The following is a 22,162-nucleotide window of genomic DNA, read 5'->3' as shown; positions in this document are numbered from 1 at the left end:
ATTCTCGTTAGATACATCATAATAATCTAACACCTATTATAATGTGGCGTATTTTCAACCAAAAAGTTTCTAGATCATTTTCGAAAGAAACTACTATAAAAAATAAAAGATAAGATTGAAAACCTTGGGATTTTAACTTTTACCCGATCCTGTCACTACTCGCAAAGAACCTTATATGTAGGCGAAATCGAAATCTATGGTGTTTAAAATTATGAAAGACGAAAGGTAAATTCACCTTTCAGAATAATGAGTTAAAACTAGATATTTGGAGAGTGGTATTTTAAAAGCAAATCTGCGTAAAACAATCGGAAATTGAGAAATCCCGATGTGTAAAGAAACAAGGAGGTAAGCAGTGTTAGGTAACTCGTGTATTATACTTTTTATCGCAAATAGGAATTGCCGACCAAGAAAACAATGAATCACAAGTGGCACTGTGTCAGTGTACGATTCGTGGCGGCTGTCGTTCTACAAGCCAATATATTAAAAGAAAGATAATACAATGTGAAGACTCAAGGCCTGTCTTCATTTTTATTTTCAACAATCGTAATATATTATCTTTTCGTCATATTATTGAAATTTGTTGTGCTTTAAATTATTGTACATTCAGATTTTCCGCCAAATATATGCGTTATTTTACGTACAAAAACGTCACAATATCCAAGGGTTGTAATAACGTCACGATAAACATTCAAAATGCACACTACTGAGACTTGTTGGACACGGTCTGGATTCGAATACTGCAGCGAGAACGAGGTGTGCTGTAGTTCCGGGTTCTATGAGTATTGTTGTTGGGACGGTACTGTGGATTCTGGCGTAGATTTTGGCGTCATCGCTGCTATAGTCCTCTCTCTCATGTTCGTCACGTTTATAACGTTGTTGGTTATCAAATGTGTGTGTTGTAAAAGCAGAGGACAGCCTGGCCGAGTCACAGGTGAGATCAGTCGCCCGCGTCTTATGGAATATAAGTACCAATATGTAATTATAACGCAATCCATTTTATATAATGATTAAAGTCTATTGCTGGTAATGAACATTCTTGAATATTTCCTCAACGATGTCGTACTTAATTCCTATACAATATAAGAAACTTATAATTATGTGAATTAAGATTATCATAGCATTGTCTTACCGTCGAAACTGAGATGTGTTCAGCAGAGAGAGTGCTCGCGAGCGATCGCCAAAATTTGTGTTTCGGGTATAGGGAATTTTGGCGAGCGCTCGCTCTGTTGAATACGCCTCTGGTAGATGCAATCAGCATCAATATTCCATCAGAAAGACGCTTATGTACTTTAGAGATAGAAGATGAATATATGTTATTTTATATTGAAATGTTCCTTTTATTGTATCTTAAGAGAAAAGTTCCTACAGAATTTTACTATGTAAAACTCCTCTTTGTCTTTTTTAAGGGACCCGTTCACATTTATATTAATATGTTTATATTAATTGTGTGTACATGCATATGAGCTGTATTGCTGTTGACCAAGAATTGAGAACTTATATTCTAGGTAGAGTACCCCGGGTCTTCAGTAACAGGACGCATCCTACCGTGCACGTTAACCCCAATTACAACACCGTGCCCCCAGCAGCAGCTGTAAGGGAACGCGTGTCAGGGGGGCAGGTGTTTGTCTCTCCGCCAATCAAATCACCTCAACCCGACCAACGTTGGCCAGGAGCCCCTCCACCGTACCCGGGGAGCCAACCCACCTACGGGGCACACAACACGAACCAAGGTCATTCCCAGCCCCACCCTCCCTATCCCTTACCCAACCACCCCACCCCACCATACGGACCACACGGACCAGCCCAACAATTAGCGCCTCCCCTGGGGTTTGACCAGATGGTGCCTGCACCACACAGAGAGATGGCTCCACCACCAGGCGGCGTGCATGGAAACGTTCCTCCTCCGTTTGATTACATCCCACCGAAGTGTGATCTGTATAGATAAATCTTGAGGAAAATGTGTAAATATTAAAATATTTTTATCTGTATTTTTAATTGTTGTGTCTGTCTCATGTTACGTTATGTTTTACTTTTATGATATGAACTGGTCTAGAGGGTTTTTTTTTGGGGGGGGGGGGGGGTTCGAGGGTGAGGCCTGCAACCTCTTTGGAAATTTCAAATTTATTTATTAGAAAATTCATAAAGTAAAATTACTAAAAATAAGTTTAGGAACCTATCCATCCCCCCGCAAGGAAATTATTCCTCGGACCCCCCCCCCCTCCAGCCTGGGAAAATATTTCCAGATTAATGACGGTATGTTGCCATCAATATCAATTTTACAATTAATAAAGTTTAAAATGTATTTGCCGGCAATTCATGGTCCTATAGGCCTCCCTAGAACATCTCCTGTACATATTCTACATTTTTATAAAATTAATTTATGACACTAGTCAGTTATTTATATATATTTCCTGTATCCTTCCTCGTTCTCCGAAAAATAATTTAACGGAATCAAAGTGTGCAGAACGCACTACTGGAATTTGACTTTGATACCAATTAAAATACAATTATTTTTATTAATTATAAATCACTATGCAGTAAGCATTGATTCTAAATAAATAATTTTTGTGATTAGAAACACATGGTACATTAGACAGCGACTGATAGGTCCCTTAAAAAATTATAGTGTGAAATCTAATTAACAGATTCTGAGGGATGTGTCATGTTGTAAATTTTGAATTTACTGAGTGGGTGTAAATACAAAATTTACAACATTACAACATGTCATGTTGTAAATTTTGTATTTACACCCACCCAGTAAATTCAAAATTTACAACATGACAGATGAAATGAGGTTTATTTTATATGTATGATTTGAAAATAAAAGATTATCTATTATAATGCTTGTTCTTCAATCATTTTTGTATTTCTCGAAATACACACACAATGTTTTTTCGCATACTTCTTTCAGCGGATAGTAGATGATCTCCCTTAAAACTTCCGAGTCTGATGTATACATAAAGTACAACATTTCGATAAAATACGATATTTGTATTCATTTTTATTCCGCCAAATAGTTAATCCATGGATTCACTCAATAGTTTAATCAAAGTTGTCCTCATTTAACAACGTATAAAAGGGCTGGAAATTGAGTGACGCTTGACGTCAAACCATCTATGACGTACACATGTAGCAACATTATCTTTAAAAATGGTAACGTGAGTTGAACAATGCAATGCATACCGTGTGCTTCAATAACGTCACTGGTATCAACGGGATTCTGTATTGTGATGATGGCGAGGCTTGCTGCGGTGTGGCGGATGACCAGTGGTGCTGTCAGGGCCACGATCACGGGAACAACACGTGGTATATCGCCATTTTGATTGCAGTGTCCACTCTGGTATCTTTGGTTCTGCTGAAAGTGTCTGTTTTCATACTGAAATATCTGAAGACTAGAGATATACACAGAACACAAAGAATTATAGGTAATGTTCTTTGCTAATTTCTCATTGTGAATATCTTTAATTTGTTAAAAATCCTTTATGATTTAAAATGGAACCCTGTAGAATTCATAAAATTGAAGCAAACGTACGGTGAAAGTGATACCTTTTTGCACTAAAATATCAACATCTTTTTTAAGATTTCTAAGTAAACGTGTCATTGATAGAATGTTGCTCTTTGATAAAACCCTGATAATTAAAAAGTACATGTAATTATGAAATAATTTATACAATTATGATGATATGATTATTTTTAAAGCACGATTTCTTTCAGGTATCTCCATTATATTTGCATGACCATTCTGTGTTGGGATTAAAATAATTTCAATTCAATTCTCTATTCACTCAATACTAGTTAAATTATATAATCAACGCTAACTCGGAAGGAGAGGAAGACTCCTCTTAAAATTATGACTTTTTGAATGATATTAAATTTTGGGACTCTTTTTAAAAGTAGGTATACAAAATTATCAAAATTTTGTACATCGTACAGCAAATTTGACAGAGCGAAATAATAAATTTCAGAACGCTAGTAGTCACAAATCACCAAAAGTTGGTTTTTAAAAGTTAGCTTTAATTCGTAACATATAACACAACACCCCTCTCTCTCTCTCTCTCTCTCTCTCTCTCTCTCTCTCTCTCTCTCTCTCTCTCTCTCTCTCTCTTTGTGACATGCGGAAAATCAAATCAAAATATAATTGTATCTTGTTATTAAGGGTTTTTGCTTAGCTGATTATAAAAACTCCTGTACTTATATTAGGTATGATGCTTACTGTCGGGTTAGTATAGTCGTCCATAGATGTGAGGTAACAATTTAGGAATGACCAATGTTATCTATCTTTTACATAAAAGTTTTATGATTTCGTTACAAGGCTTGAGCAGAAGACTGGCTTACGTTGATACACCTAGCCAAGCTTCACAGACTGATTCTAATGGCGGATTATCGCCAATGGCGGCGACGTATCCACATATTGGCGGCGGGAAATTTGAACTGAGACTACCGCCGAATCTGGCAAGGGTCAAAGGTAAAGAATTCAGCCCTTGGTCCGTGCGACCAAATACTGTGCAAATGAGCCCCGTACCAAAGGTTATCTACAGGCCAGACCATTATCAGACAGTTGACGGGAAAAGCTGTCCATTAGATCATCATGTCGCCAATAACGGGAAACGATTCTCAGTACAAAATTCACAGCAAACAGAAAAAGAGAAAATCTTATTGCCAAAGTCGACAGTTATAAGCAATTTACCAGACAATGAAATATTTTCATCGAATTCCAATAAAATTATTAGAGGAGAAATATTAAAACGTGATCATCATGAAACAAATGCAAGGAAAATTCTCTCACCGGATGATCAAAAAGCGGAAGACGGAGAGATACCCTCACCGAATGCTTGTGAAAAATTGGACGTAGAAGTAACGCAAAAGATTACTCCAGAATATGAGATTCAGAATCGCCCGCATCCTCGTAAGATAATTGATTGCGAGATCTTGTCACCAGTAGTCCTCGAAAAACTTCAAGAAATATCGTCACCTTGTCATCATACAACAGATGATTCCGACATTGTTTCACCGGAAGTGCATAATACTTTTCCGAAAAGAATGTCTTCATCGGCCGCTAATGGACCAGTTTTTAGTGAAATTTTGCCACCGTATACTACTGCCATAAATGAAAGAGAAATATCTTCATGTGATGCACATCAAACCATAATTGGCGAAATCCCCACTTCAAAATCTCATGAAACAGATGACAAAATCATTTCGACACCGTTAACTAGTGAACCAATTGCCGATGAAACATTGTCACTGGTTGCCCAAGAAACAATTGCCGATGAAATATTGTCACCCACTGTTCAAGAAACAGTTGCCGATGAAATTTTGTCACCGGTTGCTCAAGAAACAGTTGCCGATGAAATATTGTCACCGGTTTCTCAAGAAATAGTTGTCGATGAAATATTGTCACCGGTTGTCCAAGATACAATTGCCGATGAAATATTGTCACCGGTTGTTCAAGGATCAATTGCCGATGAAATATTGACACCGGTTGCTCAAGAAACTGTTGCAAATGAAATATTGTCACCGGTTGCCCAAGATACAATTGCCGATGAAATATTGTCACCGGTTGTTCAAGGAACAATTGCCAATGAAATATTGTCACCGGTCGCTCAAGAAACAGTTGCCGATGAAATATTATCACCGGTTGCTCAAAAAACAATTGCCGATGAAATATTGTCACCGGTTCTTCAAGAAACAGTTGCCGATGAAATATTGTCACCGGTTGTTCAAGAAACAATTGCCGATGAAATATTGTCACTGGTTGATCAAGAAACAATTGCCGATGAAATATTGTCACCGGTTGTTCAAGAAACAATTGCCGATGAAATATTGTCACTGGTTGATCAAGAAACAATTGCCGATGAAATATTGTCACCGGTTGTTCAAGGAACAATTGCCGATGAAATATTGTCACCGGTTGCTCAAGAAACAGTTGCCGATGAAATAATGTCACCGGTTGCTCAAGAAACAATTGCCGATGAAATAATGTCACTGGTTGTTCAAGGAACAATTGCCGATGAAATATTGTCACCGGTTGCTCAAGAAACAGTTGCCGATGAAATATTGTCACTGGTTGATCAAGAAACAATTGCCGATGAAATATTGTCACCGGTTGTTCAAGGAACAATTGCCGATGAAATATTGTCACCGGTTGCTCAAGAAACAGTTGCCGATGAAATATTGTCACCGGTTGCTCAAGAAACAATTGCTAATGAAATATTGTCACCGGTTGATCAAGAAACAGTTGCCGATGAAATATTGTCACCGGTTGCTCAAGCAGCACTTGATGTAGAAACATTTTTACCAGCTGTCGTTTGTGAAAACATAGACGGTGGAAAGGCACCAACAGTTATCCATGAAACATACGGTGAGGAAATCTCATCAAACGAGCCCAGTGGAACGAATCGCTTAGATCTGTCACCGCTCGGCACAAATATAACGACCGGGGGAAAAGCTCAATCACAGGATCATCTAATAACTGATACAGCAATATCAGCGCAGAACACTTTATAAACAGACACTCTTAAACCTGATTAATATTAACTGATCCGTAGTAAAATTTGAACATTGTAAAAATTGTACGAGTCATTTTGAAAGAAGAGAGTATTGTGTGGAACATTGAAGAGAAACATCAGTTACATGTATTGGAAAAAATATCAACCCCGACTCAATAGAAATAACTATTTATGAGGGACATTAAATGACAGGACCAGTGGCAGACAGAAAAGTCTTTTAGTTGCATGGATATCAATACCACGACTAACGAAACAAAGTTTTACTTGAGTGATCTAAAATAATTGATGCACAAAATTGTGTCAGTGTATCATGTAGCGATTGCACTCCATGATAGACCCGTTATCTCATTAAAATGTTACAAGGGAGAGTGTTGTTTTGTTAAAACCAATGAAAAAAATAAATCAGAATAGAGAACGTTTCAAAACAGGAACAAATCACTTCAAAACCAAATACTAGCAGAAAAATATGAAATGTAATCATAAAATAATATATTTGTATATATAGTTATGAAATTCCTAATTTTCTGAGTTATACCATTTCTAAAACATTTATAAAGTACTAATCGTGAAAGTCATTTACAGGTGTGGTTGTTTGTATAGTTATCGAATTTTACTAATAATTTGCTATTTCAAACTTCAAACCTTTTTGTTGCAAATCATCATGAATTGAATTGATTATAAAAAACAAAATCACAAGAATTTCGAAAAACCACACCCTTGTTATAAAGGAGTACATAGCAATAGTGCTCTCTTAACAATGGTATACTAGTATTACATTGATTATTATCGAAACATTACGGCATAATTAATGCTTCTGATGGTAACTAAAAATATCTCTCAGGCTGAAGGTCTTCAGACATGTAATTGAATATTTTTCATTAAAACATTGTCCAAAGAATACTTTTTTTAAGGTTTATTAATCATATATTGATAGTATTTCGTTTCAAATGAATAAAAATCCTATGAAATAAAATTCAAAATATGGTCTGATCAATGATTTTCTATACAGACAATTATTGAAAGGTAACACATCACGCGTACACATAAATCTCTTGTACTTTATTTAACGCACATTCAATAAACTATATACAACTACATGTTAATAATCCAAATACAAATATACATAAAAAATAATCTTTTGGTTATTTTCGTACTTTATCACGTTCTAAATCAGAACGTTGATAGCAAGTTTAAATAAAATGGAAAAAATTCAATACGTAATAAACAAACAATATATTATAAACTTATACCCGTATGATAAATTGACAGTTTCGATTGACCTTGACCACTTAATGTAGGTATCATAAATTTTAAACTGAGCGCCATACAAACTCTAAATGATATTAACGTGGTATTGACACAATCTTCATAGACATAGGTGTGTGGAAACCATCGCGTGGTCAGCCGACTGGTCAATCCAAGTCAAAGAAACATGGCATATCTACATGTAAATCTTTACTCCGTGGTTAAAATATGACGAGTTTCTTTTTCAAAATAAATTTAACTCCAATTTTATTATTAATATTCAAATCAATTTTAAATATTTCCACTTAACATCGAAAGGTATCAATAATTATGGGACAGAGTTGTTTCTGAGTAGACCAGTCTACTAGTATTATAATACAGAGACAGCTTTGGGATGCTGCTGTTTGTTTGTTTACATGTAAGTCCATTATAACACAGAGAGACAGCTCTGCCTGACAGTGTCAGTGACAGTGTTGTTTGTGAATCCCTCAACCACAGCATCGTGGAGGAAGATGTACTGTTCCTGAAATTAACAAAGCATTGCTATAATTGTTTAACCTCGGACTGAAATGTCACTTTCATTGGTTTAAACATGACATGTGACTGCTGGATATAGCTCTATGTTCGTGTGATGTGAATTAATATTCGGCAATATGGCCAGCGCCTCGATTACTTATCTCCACATTTCGTACGAACACACATTAAACTTAGTGTATAATAACAACTGAATAGGAAAATGAAATAATTCTCTGTAGATCTGATTTGAAAAAAAAATTGTTTAAGAATATAGGTACTATTATTCACATTAAATAATGATGCACTCAATAAACTTACGTATGTTTGAATGGACTTTCCTCTTTGATGCCTAAGAGAGGTTACGTATCCCTTGACGTCGATCATCTGTTCAGCAGCGCCCTCTTCCAGGAGATAATCAAGGGCGATAAACGTACCAGTTCTTCCTATTCCAGCACTACACAGAAGAAATTTAATAAGCAAGTATGATGCAGCTATACGACCTTAAAACACTTGCTGGAAAGTATACCTCTTTTTCTATATGACATTTATTCTTATCTTAAGATAGAGCAAAATGATCAATGAAGTCAGTATCATTTACACTTTAATGATCATTGCTCTTACAGGGACTGTTACACTGGCGAAGCACACATTTTTATTCCAATGTTGTAGTTTCTTTGGTTGTGTGGTTAAAAAATATCATAATAGATAGTTCAAGATCATCTGTACCTAAATAAAATTGCACCTCAAGTTATCTAAGAAACACCTGTAATTGTGATATGGTAAACATAACAGACATTACATGTAACACGATATCAAGGAGTAAAAATATATGTGTTTACCTAGTATTAAACGTACTACAGTCGATGTAAGACCAAATAAGGAACATTTTGCACTAAAATTATGATAATGTGTACTATACTCGTTTTCTATTTTAATGACTATCAATACCTGCAATGAACAACTATTGGTCCGTCTGATGACGTCATGCCGTTCCTGACCAGGTTCCTGAATAGTATCAGTGATGTCACATCTTCAGGGACGGAGTTGTCGGGCCAAGCGGTATAGTGGAATTGGGTCACTCTCTTGAATTCCTCCTATAAATTGTTATAATTGTTCTTGCAAACTTGAGCTAATGAGATGTTTATAAAGAAATCATGCCGCAGAAGTTAAAAAACGAAATGAATTTATTTGATGATTAACTAACATTTCAAAAACAAGCGGGGCATTTTTCCTAGGATATAAATCGTTTTTAATATTTGCTTGAATTATATAATATTATATTTCGAGAACATTAATTTTTTTTTTCATTTTATTTTGTACATTACTTAACCCTTTAAATTCACAGGTAACAACTGTCCTTTTTTTTCTCTAAAAATTGTATTCCGGACTAGCGTCAGGGGCTGACATTTAAAACTTTTAAAACTTTCAATGCCTTATCTAACTCTTAGGTAAATATATCGTAAAGTTACTGATTACGCAAGGACATAGGGAGAACATATATTCTTGTTCTATCACAGCTTTGCTCGATCTCTAAAAATATTCCTGTTCCTAAAGAATGAACCTCTAAAAAAATTTACTTAAAGATCCCCGTACCTGATGTTGGACTATCAAATATCGCAGTGTATATTGGTCAAGGACATCTTCAGTGTCCAATGTAAGGATAAAAGGACCAATTTCTAGCTCGGTGTCCGGCCAGTACTTCAGACACTTCATCTATAAAACATATAGCAAATCCTAAGAGAGTGTTACAAGTACATGTTGGTAAAGTCCGAGTACCACGAGGTATGGTGCCAAGCGAAGCAAGAAGATAAGGAGATTTGGTGCCGAGCGAATCAAGGGACCAAATTGAATGGCGAGGAAAAAGGTTAACAACACACTTTGTATAAGTTCCACACGAGATATTAAACTCTTTTTGTGGTTCTATCTGTATTTTGTCAATTCTTTTGCGTTAGTCATCATTATTTCAAGATTAAACTCAAAAGAATTACATATTTCCCTACAACTTATTCTGGTCATGGTAATTTTAAAATCATTTCTTCTAACTAAACATTTATCTAAAACAAAATTGAAATGCTTCTAATCCATTGTAAAACAGCTTTGTAAGATTCTAGTTGACATGTCGGATATAAAAAAAATGAAAGAATCTTTATTAGTTTTCTATTGTGTTAAAAAAAGGATGAGGACAAGCTTTTGCAACTCATATTTATAATAAAAATCCTGGATATACTGTATTCTATTATTGTTTGCAGGGTTTATTTGTTCTTAGAGGCTTTAGAGTGATTTTATCCTTTCTGGACAATGATTGGTAAAGGACCAAACAATGTCAATTAAAACCGAAATGATTATGGTTATAATAGCTTGGTAACTGGGCCATGAATCTTGGACTTTGTGCATACCAAGTCATTTGGTTTTGGCTTTAGAGTGATTTTATCCTTTCTGGGGTGTTAATTTCAACTGTTACCCTCCCAAACAGGCACTATTTATATAATACTGTACGTTATACACATGCAGATGTTTAGTGTTTGTGTAAATAAAATACTTGAAGTCTTCTAATATTCAAACTGTAAAAAGTCAGTCAATAACATATAAAAAGGACAATTTGGGATGTGCCCAAAACTTACTTTTATAATAATTGGTACAAAGCAACAGAAAATGTACCATTAGAATTCAGTTGTATAAGAACTATCTTTCGTCTGAAGGAGCACAATAACAAAAAAAAAAAAAAAGAAAAGAAAAAAAAAGAATATTTTTTTAAACTTGGACAGGCAGTGACAATGCATATCTGCCCACTCACCCTATCTCCTTCAAACGTGTTGGTCAGCATGACGATTCTACTGGTATCATTCTGCCAAATAACCTTCCAGAAATCTTCTAACGTCCTTGGATTAAAAGGACCTGTTAAGTATCAATTGATCATTCGAAACCATATTAAAGATTACATTAAAGACAACACTCTGTTAATTTGTCGATGAGCCGCACGCATGCTATTTGTTTGCAAATATATTTGCCAAAAAGACAGCAGGTTTGATTAGAAAACGATTGTTTTCTGCTAGCATACCATGGCTCTTTAATAAAATTGTATAGTTGAATTGTATAGATATGTCCATTATGTATCTTTATTGAATATTTGATTATTTTTTTTAATAAATCAACTTTAATTTTCCTTGTCAATAGGACATGTTAGAAAAAAAAATATTTAAAAATTTCAAATAAAAAAAACAATTTTTTAATAATATTACCGAGTGATGCTATATATGCTCGTTCTTTTCGAAAACCCTGAAGAAGATATTAACAATATGCATATGATAACCACCCCTATCACTAAACATAAAACTTAACAAACTAAAAAACATATAGAAGTAAAAAATACCAATTATTAATTACTTATTAAATATAACAATATCTACTATAATCCTTTATCATCTGGATATTTCAGTCACGTTTTTAGCCATGTTTAGAGAATAAAAAATTATGTCAATGAAAAAGACCAATATCGTTTTATCGTTTTACATATAATTGGTGTTTTAATGATACAATAATAGTTAGGTTATATTGATCTACACTGGTACAGACATCGTCTTTACTTACATGTATGTAGGAGGCGTTCACATATCCATCGGTTTCATCCTCATCATCATCTGTTCTCAATCTCACCATATTGTAATCATCTGATGGAACCAATTTAACGATGAAAAATAGAAATATATAAAAAGCCATTAGATAAATGCTTATCTGATTAAAGTCTAACGATATAATAATGTTAAACAGTTGATAAATTCAAAAGATCATATATATATATATATATATATATATATATATATATATATATATATATATATATATATATATATATAGATGGCCCAAAGGTTAGCGCGGTGGCCGCTCACTGCTAGGAGAATGGGTTCCAGAGGTTGTGAGTTCAAACCCCGGCCGGGGCGGAGGTGGAGCTCCAAAAAGGTGAATATCTCTGTGCTCTATGTATATCTCTATCATTCACTATGGGCAGGTATATGTCAATTTGAGAGTTATTGCAATGTTTGTGCTTATATATATATATTGTGCTTATATATATATATATATATATATATATATATATATATATATATATATATATATATATATATATATATATATATATATTTACATGGGTATATTCCCTTGTATCGATTTTTGTTCCGATTGAAACTTTTCAGTGCAATTGAATAGGATTCCAGTAATCCACTTGGAAGATCCTTAAAAATTATATAACAATTAGTTAACGTTATAAAAAAGGCAATTGCGGACTTAAATAAATAATGTTACACAATAAAAATTCGAAAAACATAATAATTTCCGTTTGAAATTACGAAGGTGCAATATTAATTAGCATAAATAAGATAATCAAACATACATTGAATTCTCTCTCCAAGGCATCGCTATTTTTCCTATATGGTAAGTCCTCTATGAACCTATTTATGGACACCCTCTGTGACGTCAGGTTATTGTATTCAACAGTAATCACTTCCTCCTCCATATCATTAGGGTCATCATCCCGAATCTCCTCAAGGTCAGAGTCGTGTGTGGAGATCTCTCTTCGGAGTTCCAATGACAAACCATTATTTGATAAAATGCCAAGTGTGTCACTTTGTTTAAACTTTAGATTTCCGGCTCTTCTATATAAAACAAAGCATGTTGTCTCAATTTGTTTGTTCCATGCCTGAATATCATAACAACTTGCTATAGATCTTTTAAATTGTAAACCATTTTAACCATGATTCTGATAACGTAACCATTAAAACAAGAGAAGAAAACAACAATCTGCAAGTGCTATAAAAGAAAATCGAACTTTAGAAAATAAGGCTTGCCACTTCTTTAAACAAGAGGAAGGAGAAGAAGAAGAAAATTCCAGCCTTACCTCTTAACAAAAAGTATCGCTACAACAGCAATTAAAAGTGTGAGGATAGATAACACACATGACAAACCAATTAGGGTGTGATCGGTGTTTTCTTGATTTGAGTTAATAAATTCTGAAAAATAAAATGAATTTTCGGATATAGCAACGTTTTTTTTTTAATCCCTGGTAAAATTCTTAACAAATATTTGCAAAATTTTACGGTTATAACGAATTCGGTTATAACGAATTTACGGATATAGCAAACTTATTTTGAGTCCCATGGAGGTGAATAATAACGAAATTTAACACCTTCATAACGAATTTCTTTTATAGATTAAAAAAAAAATTCTACTACCAATTAATAAAATGGTTCGAATGAATTTATTTTCATATAATTTTTTCTATTTGCAATCCGATTAATAAAGGTATCAAAGCAATAAAAAAATTTAAGCCTCATGCAATTAGCAAATATTATAGTCTGGTGAAAGAAAACATGTATATAGTGAATTCGCTATGGATATTATTATGAATTCGTTATACGGATATAACGAATTACGGATATAACGAAGTAATTCCATTGGTCCCTAGGACTTTGCAATAACCGAGTTTTACTGTATAGATAAATGTCATTTAAAAGATATTATGCATTTACCTCAAATGGCGATAATGATATATCACTTTGTAAAAAAAATAAAAGTTTATACTCTGTCCCGAGTTTTTGCTTCCACCACTTTTTGCTTGATATTTCAATAATAGTTAATACCTTTGTGCTAAAACTACGTTCATCTACTAATATGAAAAATGTCCAGATTATCTGTTTTGCATTGTATCAGCCATTAAAAAGCCCGGATGATAATGTTAAAAAATTGTGCGATGTATTCCGAGTGTATTCCGAAAGGAGAAAAGATGTAAACATTTCCCATTACATATCTCCGTAAGAAAATTGTTTTCGTTCCTGTGAAATTTTATGAGTGAATAGGGATAACTGCTCAATGAAGATATCTTGGATATATTCCTTTTCATCGGTTTCAATTGTATTTCTTTCACAGGTATGTGTATTTTTATTAAAAATCATCAAAAATTGATGGAAGCAATAACTTGGGACAGACTATAATCAATTTCTGATCTGTGTTAATTTATCTAAGTATAAAATAAACATCGAATAGCAACTACAATGAGTTTGAAATTTACCGATGTTTAGGCGTTATAAAGCTTAAAATTAGCCTAAAAAGCTAATATGTGTCAAACATATCTTTTGGCTCTCGTCTACTTTCCTTCTGTATAATTAATGTTTTAACACGAATTCTAAAAACAAGTACGAAATAACTAAAAATATATTTTTAACTTTATATCACTTCCTTTGGTGATACTTTTTTCTTTATACAAAAGGAACTACATGTAGTTCTTTGCACTAAGTTCTTCAAAATAAAAAAGCCTGCGATGAACAACGTGGTTTCGAAAGTTGGTCCAAATACATTTAAATGGAGGAATATGGTTTCTAATTACTGTTCATTGGAATCACTGTTGTACTGCACGCTGGACCCAGAGGAATAGACGTACTTTTTTCATCTATAAAATAAATAAATATGTGATGATTTTTTGTAACACCAAATAAATTTTCCACAAATACCAAAAAGAATATTTAAAAAAATCAATCAAAACATCACTACTAACTTTCTGTTCTAAAATCGAAGAATCAATGAAAACAAGGTAAAACGTAAAAATTGTACTTTTTTAGCAAGACCAGAAACCCCAGAAACGAAATATCATTTTAAAAGAATAAATGATACTTTAAACATTGACTTTGTTAAGCCAAGCGGTAAATCCTATTAATATAACTAGATTAATGGTAATTAAATTGTAGTTCTAACATTTAAATAGCGAAGGGTATATGTTTATCCCGTAAGCTATGAGTTTGCTCTTTTCCACCAGTATTTCTCTGCTCTTTATATTTTTCCTTGGGGTCTGAATTTGATTTTTAGACCACAAGGAATTCATTTTACTATATTGCGTACCCGAATTTTGATTTCAGTTTCAAAATACAGCTAATTAATGAATTTCAAATTTGTATATTATTATTAAATACTATTCGAAAATTTATTATAAATACATCATATTAATATCAAATGCATAAATGCATTTAAATTCAATTAAAATTCAATTGTAGTATTACATTTACGTAATATTATTTACGATATTACGTAACTGAATTTGGATTTCAGTTTCTAAATACAGCCAATTAATAAAATTCATATTTGTTTATAATTATTAATTACTATTCAAAATTTATACATTATATTAATATAAAATTCATAAATGCGTTTAAATTCAATTGTAGTACTTCATGTACGTACTATTATTCTATATAATTTTACGTATTGTGTTACAATGTTTTATAACATTTAAAGTCACGCTGGTGGCAAAGAGCAACACATATAAATACAATGTTTAGCCTAGTTACTAGTAATATATGCTATATCGAAAGATGGATGTGATGGTCATACGTCAAGCAAATTACATGTTATAACCCTTTCATACGGAATTCAATTATGGATAAAAAGAATAAACAATCCTGTAAACAGTTAACGTCAGTAAGGCAATTGCTAAATACTATTTCAAAACCGTTATAACTCTATATAGAAAAATACTTCCAATGGCCTCTAAGTGTCAATGCTTTACAAAAATTTTGTAAACCTGGTATAGTTGCAGACGAAGCAATTTCGTGGTTACAGCTATCTCTTTGAAATCCATTTTTGCTACCATTACAAGACCCCGTCCGTTGGTCGCATGTCGTATTCAGACAGTTTCTTGCACAGCTGTGTTGACAATACTCTCCGTAGAACGAACCATTACATTGGGTACACACCCCAGTGATAGAATCACAGGACCGACAACTCTGTCGACATCTTGCACAGTTTGGTCCGAAGTGATTTGGCGGGCAAACTTATATTGAATGTTAAATTATGTTCCAATAAATATTTCCTTCATTGAATATATAAACATGTATCACACCTCAAAGCGATGGATTTCTACTAATAAGAATATAACTCTTACAAAAGAATATTAGAGAAAACCAGACAAAATCACACTTTAATTTCTGTGTGAATCCAGTAATTTTTTTTTTTTTACATATTATACTATGAATAATGTTGATACTATCCCTTGCAATTCAGCTTGGTCCCTATCTGAGGTAAAATTTCCAACGTATATGTACTTAGAATATCGATAGTCGAGTAGCTGATTAATCATTATCATTAATTTTAGACAGCAGCAATAACAGCACGAACACACTTACTTATAGGATACACTTCGAACAGTCTCAATGGCCCATCATCCATCTTTTTCACTATAATTGTATCTCCACTCAGTGCTGCGTCACATTCTATTGCTGTCTGCTGTTGTTGTATTTTTCCAGGTAATTCAAATGCTTTGCATTTAGTAACGAAACTCATGGCGGTGTCTCCAACACTGATATGTAATTCGTAATGACCTGACGTGTAACACATGTATCAGGTTTTACTAATTTTTTGTGTGTGCAAAATATGACTTGTCTCCCAGGATAAAATTTTCTGTATTTGAATTCTATATAAAATTAGTAACCAAAGATGCCATTAATGGTTTTAAATACGTAAAACATAAAATTAACCATACTATCTATATACATGTATATATGGAAACCCAACCGTATAAAAATTGTTACCTCCTCTAATAGAAATAAGAATCCATTTTACAACTGTGACTTCGTTCAATTTCAAAAACCACGACGCATTACTTCTTGATTCAGAATGGTAATAAGTATCCAAATTATTGTCAAGGGCTTCTGTTGCAGGAAAATCTGAGGCATTCTGAATTAATTCTTGATCAAACTGTAAAAATCCTGAAAAAAATCAGTAAGATCAGACATTGCTATTCTGCCAATTCAATGTTTATCTATTTGCAATTAATGAAAACAATATTGTTTTTTACATCCCTTAAAGAACTTTACATCATGTATAATTACGATAATGATAATATGATTGTTTTAATTTTTGTTATCATTTAACATATCTGTTTACTCAACTCACAAATGGTAACGCAAATAAGAAAATCATACCTAAAGGGGTGATCTCGAATACTTGCATGACTCCACGTTCCATACTGCTGACGGTCAGTTTATTTCCTAATTTATATACGGATTTATCACTATAGGAGCAGGTTACTATCTTCTCAATTACCTCTGACATTTCAGCTATATCTGACTTGATATCTGAACATTTATCAGATGTCGTTCCCTGTTGACTCAGTTCAATTTCAGACTCATATGAACCTGAAAAGTAATCTTGTACAATACATGTAACTCTGATTTAAGTTTAAGTTTATATTACTTTTTCATTGTTATTCTTTTAATTGCATGTATCTTGATGAGCTTTTCGTTGGATATCAACCTATTCTATTCAATATAGGTAGCAGTAGACATTATATAACCATAATGTTTGTATAATATAATTCTTGTTGGACATCTGAACATTTTGTTTCATTTTTTAAATCTGCAATGTACATGTATCTTTTAATTTGACAGATTCTGAAGGCTTACGTACAAAAAGAGACAAATAAAATATTTTTTCTGAACAATTGAATTCCAGTTTCTTGAAGAGAACACATGCCCACCGGTTTGTTTATTTCAAGCTTCAAAGGAAAGATACAAATACAAAGAATAAAATGCTTATGAAGGTAGCAACGCAGCTTATTTATTTTTTCTTAAATGTCGCTCCCTTCATAATTATGAGTCACCAAAAAAGCATTGTACAGTAAAACTCGGTTATAGCGAATTATAGGGACCAATTGATTAACTTAATTATATCTGTAGTTCGTACATCAGTATAACGAATTCGTAAAAACAACCTATAGCAAATTCCCTCTATACATGTCTTCTTTCACCAGACAATAGTTTTTGCTAATTGGGGCTTAAAATAAAAATACATTACTTTGATACCTTTAATAATCGGATTGTGAATTGAAAAAAATTATATGAAAATCAATTCATTATTCAAACTATTATGTTAATTGCGAGTGCAAACTTTTTAAACAGTAAAGAAATTCGTTATAAAAGTTATTATTTGCCTCTACAAGATTCAAAATCAGTTCGCTATATCCATAAATTTGTTATATCCGAATTCGTTATGACCATAAAATTTTGCAAAGATATGTCAAGAATTTAACCGGGGACTAAAAAATTCGCTTTATCCGATAATTTGCTATACCTGTGTTCGTACTAAACCAGTTTTACTGTACTTGTATTGTTGAAATAACTTGACAAATTCCAAAAGTTCATAAATTATAATAAAAAGAGAGAAACATATCTTTATTTGCCTAGCACACAATTATAATTTTTCAGTTTTTTTAGATAACATATATCCATCAGTTTGTTAATTTAAAGCTTTAAAGGAAAGATGCAAATATAAACAATGAAATGCTTATGAAGGTAGCAACGTTTGTTATCTATTTTTTCTGCAATGTCGCTCCCTTCATGTCTGGCATGAATGACCCAAAAAAAATTATATTGTTGAATTAATTTGCCAGTAATATATCAAATATATCACTGATTAATGTCCCATACTTATCGATTGGTTTCCAGTTTTTTTTAAGATAATGCATAAAACAACCATATTTTTTAAATTGACGTTTTATGTATTAGGTAGATATTTGTGTACGGCAATAGTTTTCGAGTTAATGTTGTTTTTGATAACAATAGGAAGGAAGTAAAAATAAATAATTCTTTGAAGAGGATGTTAACTTGTGTGATCCTACCTTTTAGTAAAGCACATTTTTTGCCTTTTTTGTTTATTGAAGTTAGATTTTAAGCGTTTGTATTACACAAGTATTGAATCCTAAGAGATTGCCTTAATTAAACTCTGATAAATATTGCAAGTTTTGAGGTTTTTAAACTTTGATTTAAAAAAGCATATGCAAATTTAGTTTTGAAAAGAAAAGGAAGCTAGCTCAGCTGGTTTTAAAAATGTTGTATGTTTTTTAATGTTTGTGACTAATTCTTGTCTTTATTTTCCTTGTTAAAAATAACATATATGCTGGTGCTAGAGGACGCTATAAGCTATTATCAACAACTATATGTAGAATAGAACTTTTTACGATCAGTACAAGATACATTATGATAGACTTTCCCTTGGCCAAAAAAAAAAAACAAAACAAAAAAACGAAAGGACGAAAAACCATTTGTTTAAAATATGTTTTTAAATGATAAAAACATTGTTTCAGGAAATATATGACAAATGGTTATTTTTTATTTTAACGTTTATAAGAAAAAGACTTATTTTTATTTGACTTTAAATTAAATTGAAATATCTGTTAAAAAAATCGAATTACACAGATATATATATATATATATATATATATATATATATATATATATATATATATATATATTTATATATATTTATATATATATATATATATATATATATATATATATATATATATATATATATATATATATATATATATATATATCAGTTGATAGAGCACCTGATTAGAGATTCAGGGGAGCCGGGTTCGAATCCCGGTCTGGTCCGTCATTATTTTCATTGACGCAAAAAAGAAATGCTATGTCACCCAGGAATATCTGATTAATCAATTACTCTTATATCATTACAAATGACTTTTCTAATATATTCGTTTTAAAAAAACATGTGTTCAGAAAAAAGAAAGCGCTTACCGGCTCTAATGCGGATGAAAATCCAGGTGATTTTATAAATTTTATCCAGTGTAACAGACCATGATTCATTGTACCCGTAATTTGTCAAAGCGAATGTGTCCATGTCACCATCACATCCGAGAGAAGCCACGTACGACCCATTGGTAGAGGACTGGTAGGCCTCTCGGATTTCATAGGCTGCCATGTTTGTATTTTTATTAAAAGACATCAATATTATATATTAGCATTCGTTTTTATTATATATTTTATGAAAACATCTTTCACCAAATACAAAATCCAAAACTTAAAAAACTTACCTTTGACGGGTATTTTAATAATCAATATTAAACAAATAATTCCTAAAGCATTTCTATCTTTCATAATGTCTTATTTTACAGTACATGTATCTAATTTCGATTAATCCTTCCTCAATTGAACACTGTTACAGTATTCTATAATGGTTCTAAGTGCATCTCTGATCTGCAAACATATGTTTCCGATGCTCTTCCGTCCGCTTTGTGTTGGTTTAAAAATGTACTTTTGATATTGAAGGGGAAAAGAATTAACAATATTAATTCACTGTGTATTTTATTAATGTAAAGCGTTTCTCTTTTTCTTTCCACATATTATTCTAAATAAATATTAAAGAAAGAGAATCATTTTTAGATGCGCTTGCGTTACTTTTGTCGGTACATACCTTATATTGCCTATCATTCAATAGCGTTTACATTTTTTCTTATTAGAAATGTTCCAGTGCTGCATAGTCGACGTAAAGAAGACAATACACGTCATAAAATAATGATATCTATTTAATATATAAAAATACCCTTCAGTATTAGAAGGTGCTATAACCATAAAAGTTAGCACATTGTAAGATTGTCAACACATATTCTCAGTTAAATAAAGGTTAGAGATTCACTAAAGCTTCTTCATGCTGTTTAGCAAATGAAGCCATCAACAGAAATAACCATGTTTGTTTGTCTTGAGTCCATCTTCCGACCTATTACATGGACCAAGTTTAGACGTTGTCCATGTCTCTTTTGGTCCCACTCTCTTTTCCCTTTCGGTAATGGCCATTTCTTTGCCTTTCTTTGATTGAACGTTTAGTAACTTCCACAAACCAGTTATATTTACAGCTATTTCCTTTTATTTATTACCTGAGATATAAGGATAATTGAATCGCTGCATCAAATAATGTGGAGTCTTATTAGATTTCATCGTGGTTCAATCCTTCGCGAAATAATAAATAATGGTTTAAAATTATTGCTTTTGATAGGTGTCAGAGAAAACACGAAATTACGTCCCCACCAACCTGTAAATTTTAAGCAATTCACAAGAAATAGTCTCCACAAATTTTATTATGCCCCTACAAATATCTTTCTGAATAAGGATTGACACAAAATATTTCGAATAATAGGCCTGAAATGTGCGTTAAAATTTTGATGTTTCTGCAAAATAATAAGCCACAGTTGATACGGCAATAACATATTTTGGATGGTCAATTGCTTCACATCAAGCTATTAAATCTGTCGCAAAAGTGTCCAAAACTTATCGTACCAAATATGAACTGAGTTTAAAGTTGCAAAATAACTTTGGCTGTAGGTGTTTATTGCACTCTAGACTCAATAAAAGTCCTATTTAGATTCATAACATGTTCTTGATCACTAGCGCAAATAAAAAAATCTAACCAACTAAGCAATCGAAGTGTTAGTTTTGGTTTTAAAATTCAACTACATGGATTTCATTCTGTACTTTGATCAAACACAAATTAATTCTTCATCGTTTCGTTTCGTATTTCCGGTGTTGTAACTCATGGCTCAGCTGTAAACAAAAATGTATGTAATACGTGTCCATGGATTATTTCATGTTACCATTTACACAGGGAAATTTTGAAGGTAAAGTTTTTAATATGAAACATAGCTCCATTTATGCAGAATCAAGATTATGACTGTATTACAATATATTCTAACGTTAACGTATTTTTTATAGAGACTATAATTACATGTATGAAACATAAGAGACAGGGCTTTACCTCTTGAATTTCTCAGAACCGCATCCATATATTTTTCATTAAAGAATACAATGATATTCAGTATTTTTGAAAACATTTTTCTGGTGCCTCCCCCCACCCTCCCCCTACCCTACTAGTATGATTTCATTACATATCCAATCATGCGTTTTACATACTTTTGTTTATCCAACTTTTTGCACTTTCCTTCTCTATCAAAACAAAGTCTGCACAATTATGTTGGAGCACACTGTCCACCGTATACGAATTTGATAATGGATAGTTCCTTTCAATTAAAAGTACTTACTGTCAATTGTCAAGGC

General features: G+C 32.6%; 3 protein-coding genes across 3 annotated transcripts; 2 read left to right on the top strand and 1 right to left on the bottom strand.

The window, feature by feature from the left end:
- The first annotated feature begins 571 nt into the window (after positions 1 to 571).
- LOC128161375 (proline-rich proteoglycan 2-like) lies at positions 572 to 2,047 on the top strand. Its single transcript, XM_052824656.1, has 2 exons — positions 572 to 931; positions 1,506 to 2,047. Exons 1-2 carry the CDS (start codon positions 694 to 696, stop codon positions 1,943 to 1,945), a joined length of 678 nt encoding a protein of 225 aa, XP_052680616.1. The 5' UTR covers positions 572 to 693; the 3' UTR covers positions 1,946 to 2,047.
- Positions 2,048 to 4,389: 2,342 nt separating this feature from the next.
- Positions 4,390 to 6,877, top strand: LOC128159143 (uncharacterized). The gene is made up of 2 exons (XM_052822199.1): positions 4,390 to 4,465; positions 5,882 to 6,877. Exons 1-2 carry the CDS (start codon positions 4,390 to 4,392, stop codon positions 6,505 to 6,507), a joined length of 702 nt encoding a protein of 233 aa, XP_052678159.1. The 3' UTR covers positions 6,508 to 6,877.
- Positions 6,878 to 7,498: 621 nt separating this feature from the next.
- Positions 7,499 to 20,269, bottom strand: LOC128158536 (receptor-type tyrosine-protein phosphatase T-like). The gene is made up of 17 exons (XM_052821411.1): positions 20,149 to 20,269; positions 19,853 to 20,029; positions 17,237 to 17,449; positions 16,844 to 17,020; positions 16,439 to 16,633; positions 15,838 to 16,086; positions 14,650 to 14,712; positions 13,165 to 13,276; positions 12,661 to 12,922; positions 12,415 to 12,502; positions 11,859 to 11,938; positions 11,510 to 11,546; positions 11,065 to 11,165; positions 9,864 to 9,983; positions 9,219 to 9,364; positions 8,589 to 8,724; positions 7,499 to 8,277 (listed from the first exon to the last, which is right to left on the bottom strand). The coding sequence occupies exons 1-17, from the start codon at positions 20,210 to 20,212 to the stop codon at positions 8,182 to 8,184; spliced, it is 2,316 nt and encodes a 771-aa protein (XP_052677371.1). The 5' UTR covers positions 20,213 to 20,269; the 3' UTR covers positions 7,499 to 8,181.
- Between the last annotated feature and the right edge of the window lie 1,893 nt (positions 20,270 to 22,162).

Source organism: Crassostrea angulata, chromosome 8 (genome assembly GCF_025612915.1).
Source record: "Crassostrea angulata isolate pt1a10 chromosome 8, ASM2561291v2, whole genome shotgun sequence".
Classification (NCBI taxonomy): domain Eukaryota; kingdom Metazoa; phylum Mollusca; class Bivalvia; order Ostreida; family Ostreidae; genus Magallana; species Magallana angulata.
Note: the sequence above shows the minus strand (reverse complement) of the source record. Positions and strands in the feature narration are given on the sequence as shown.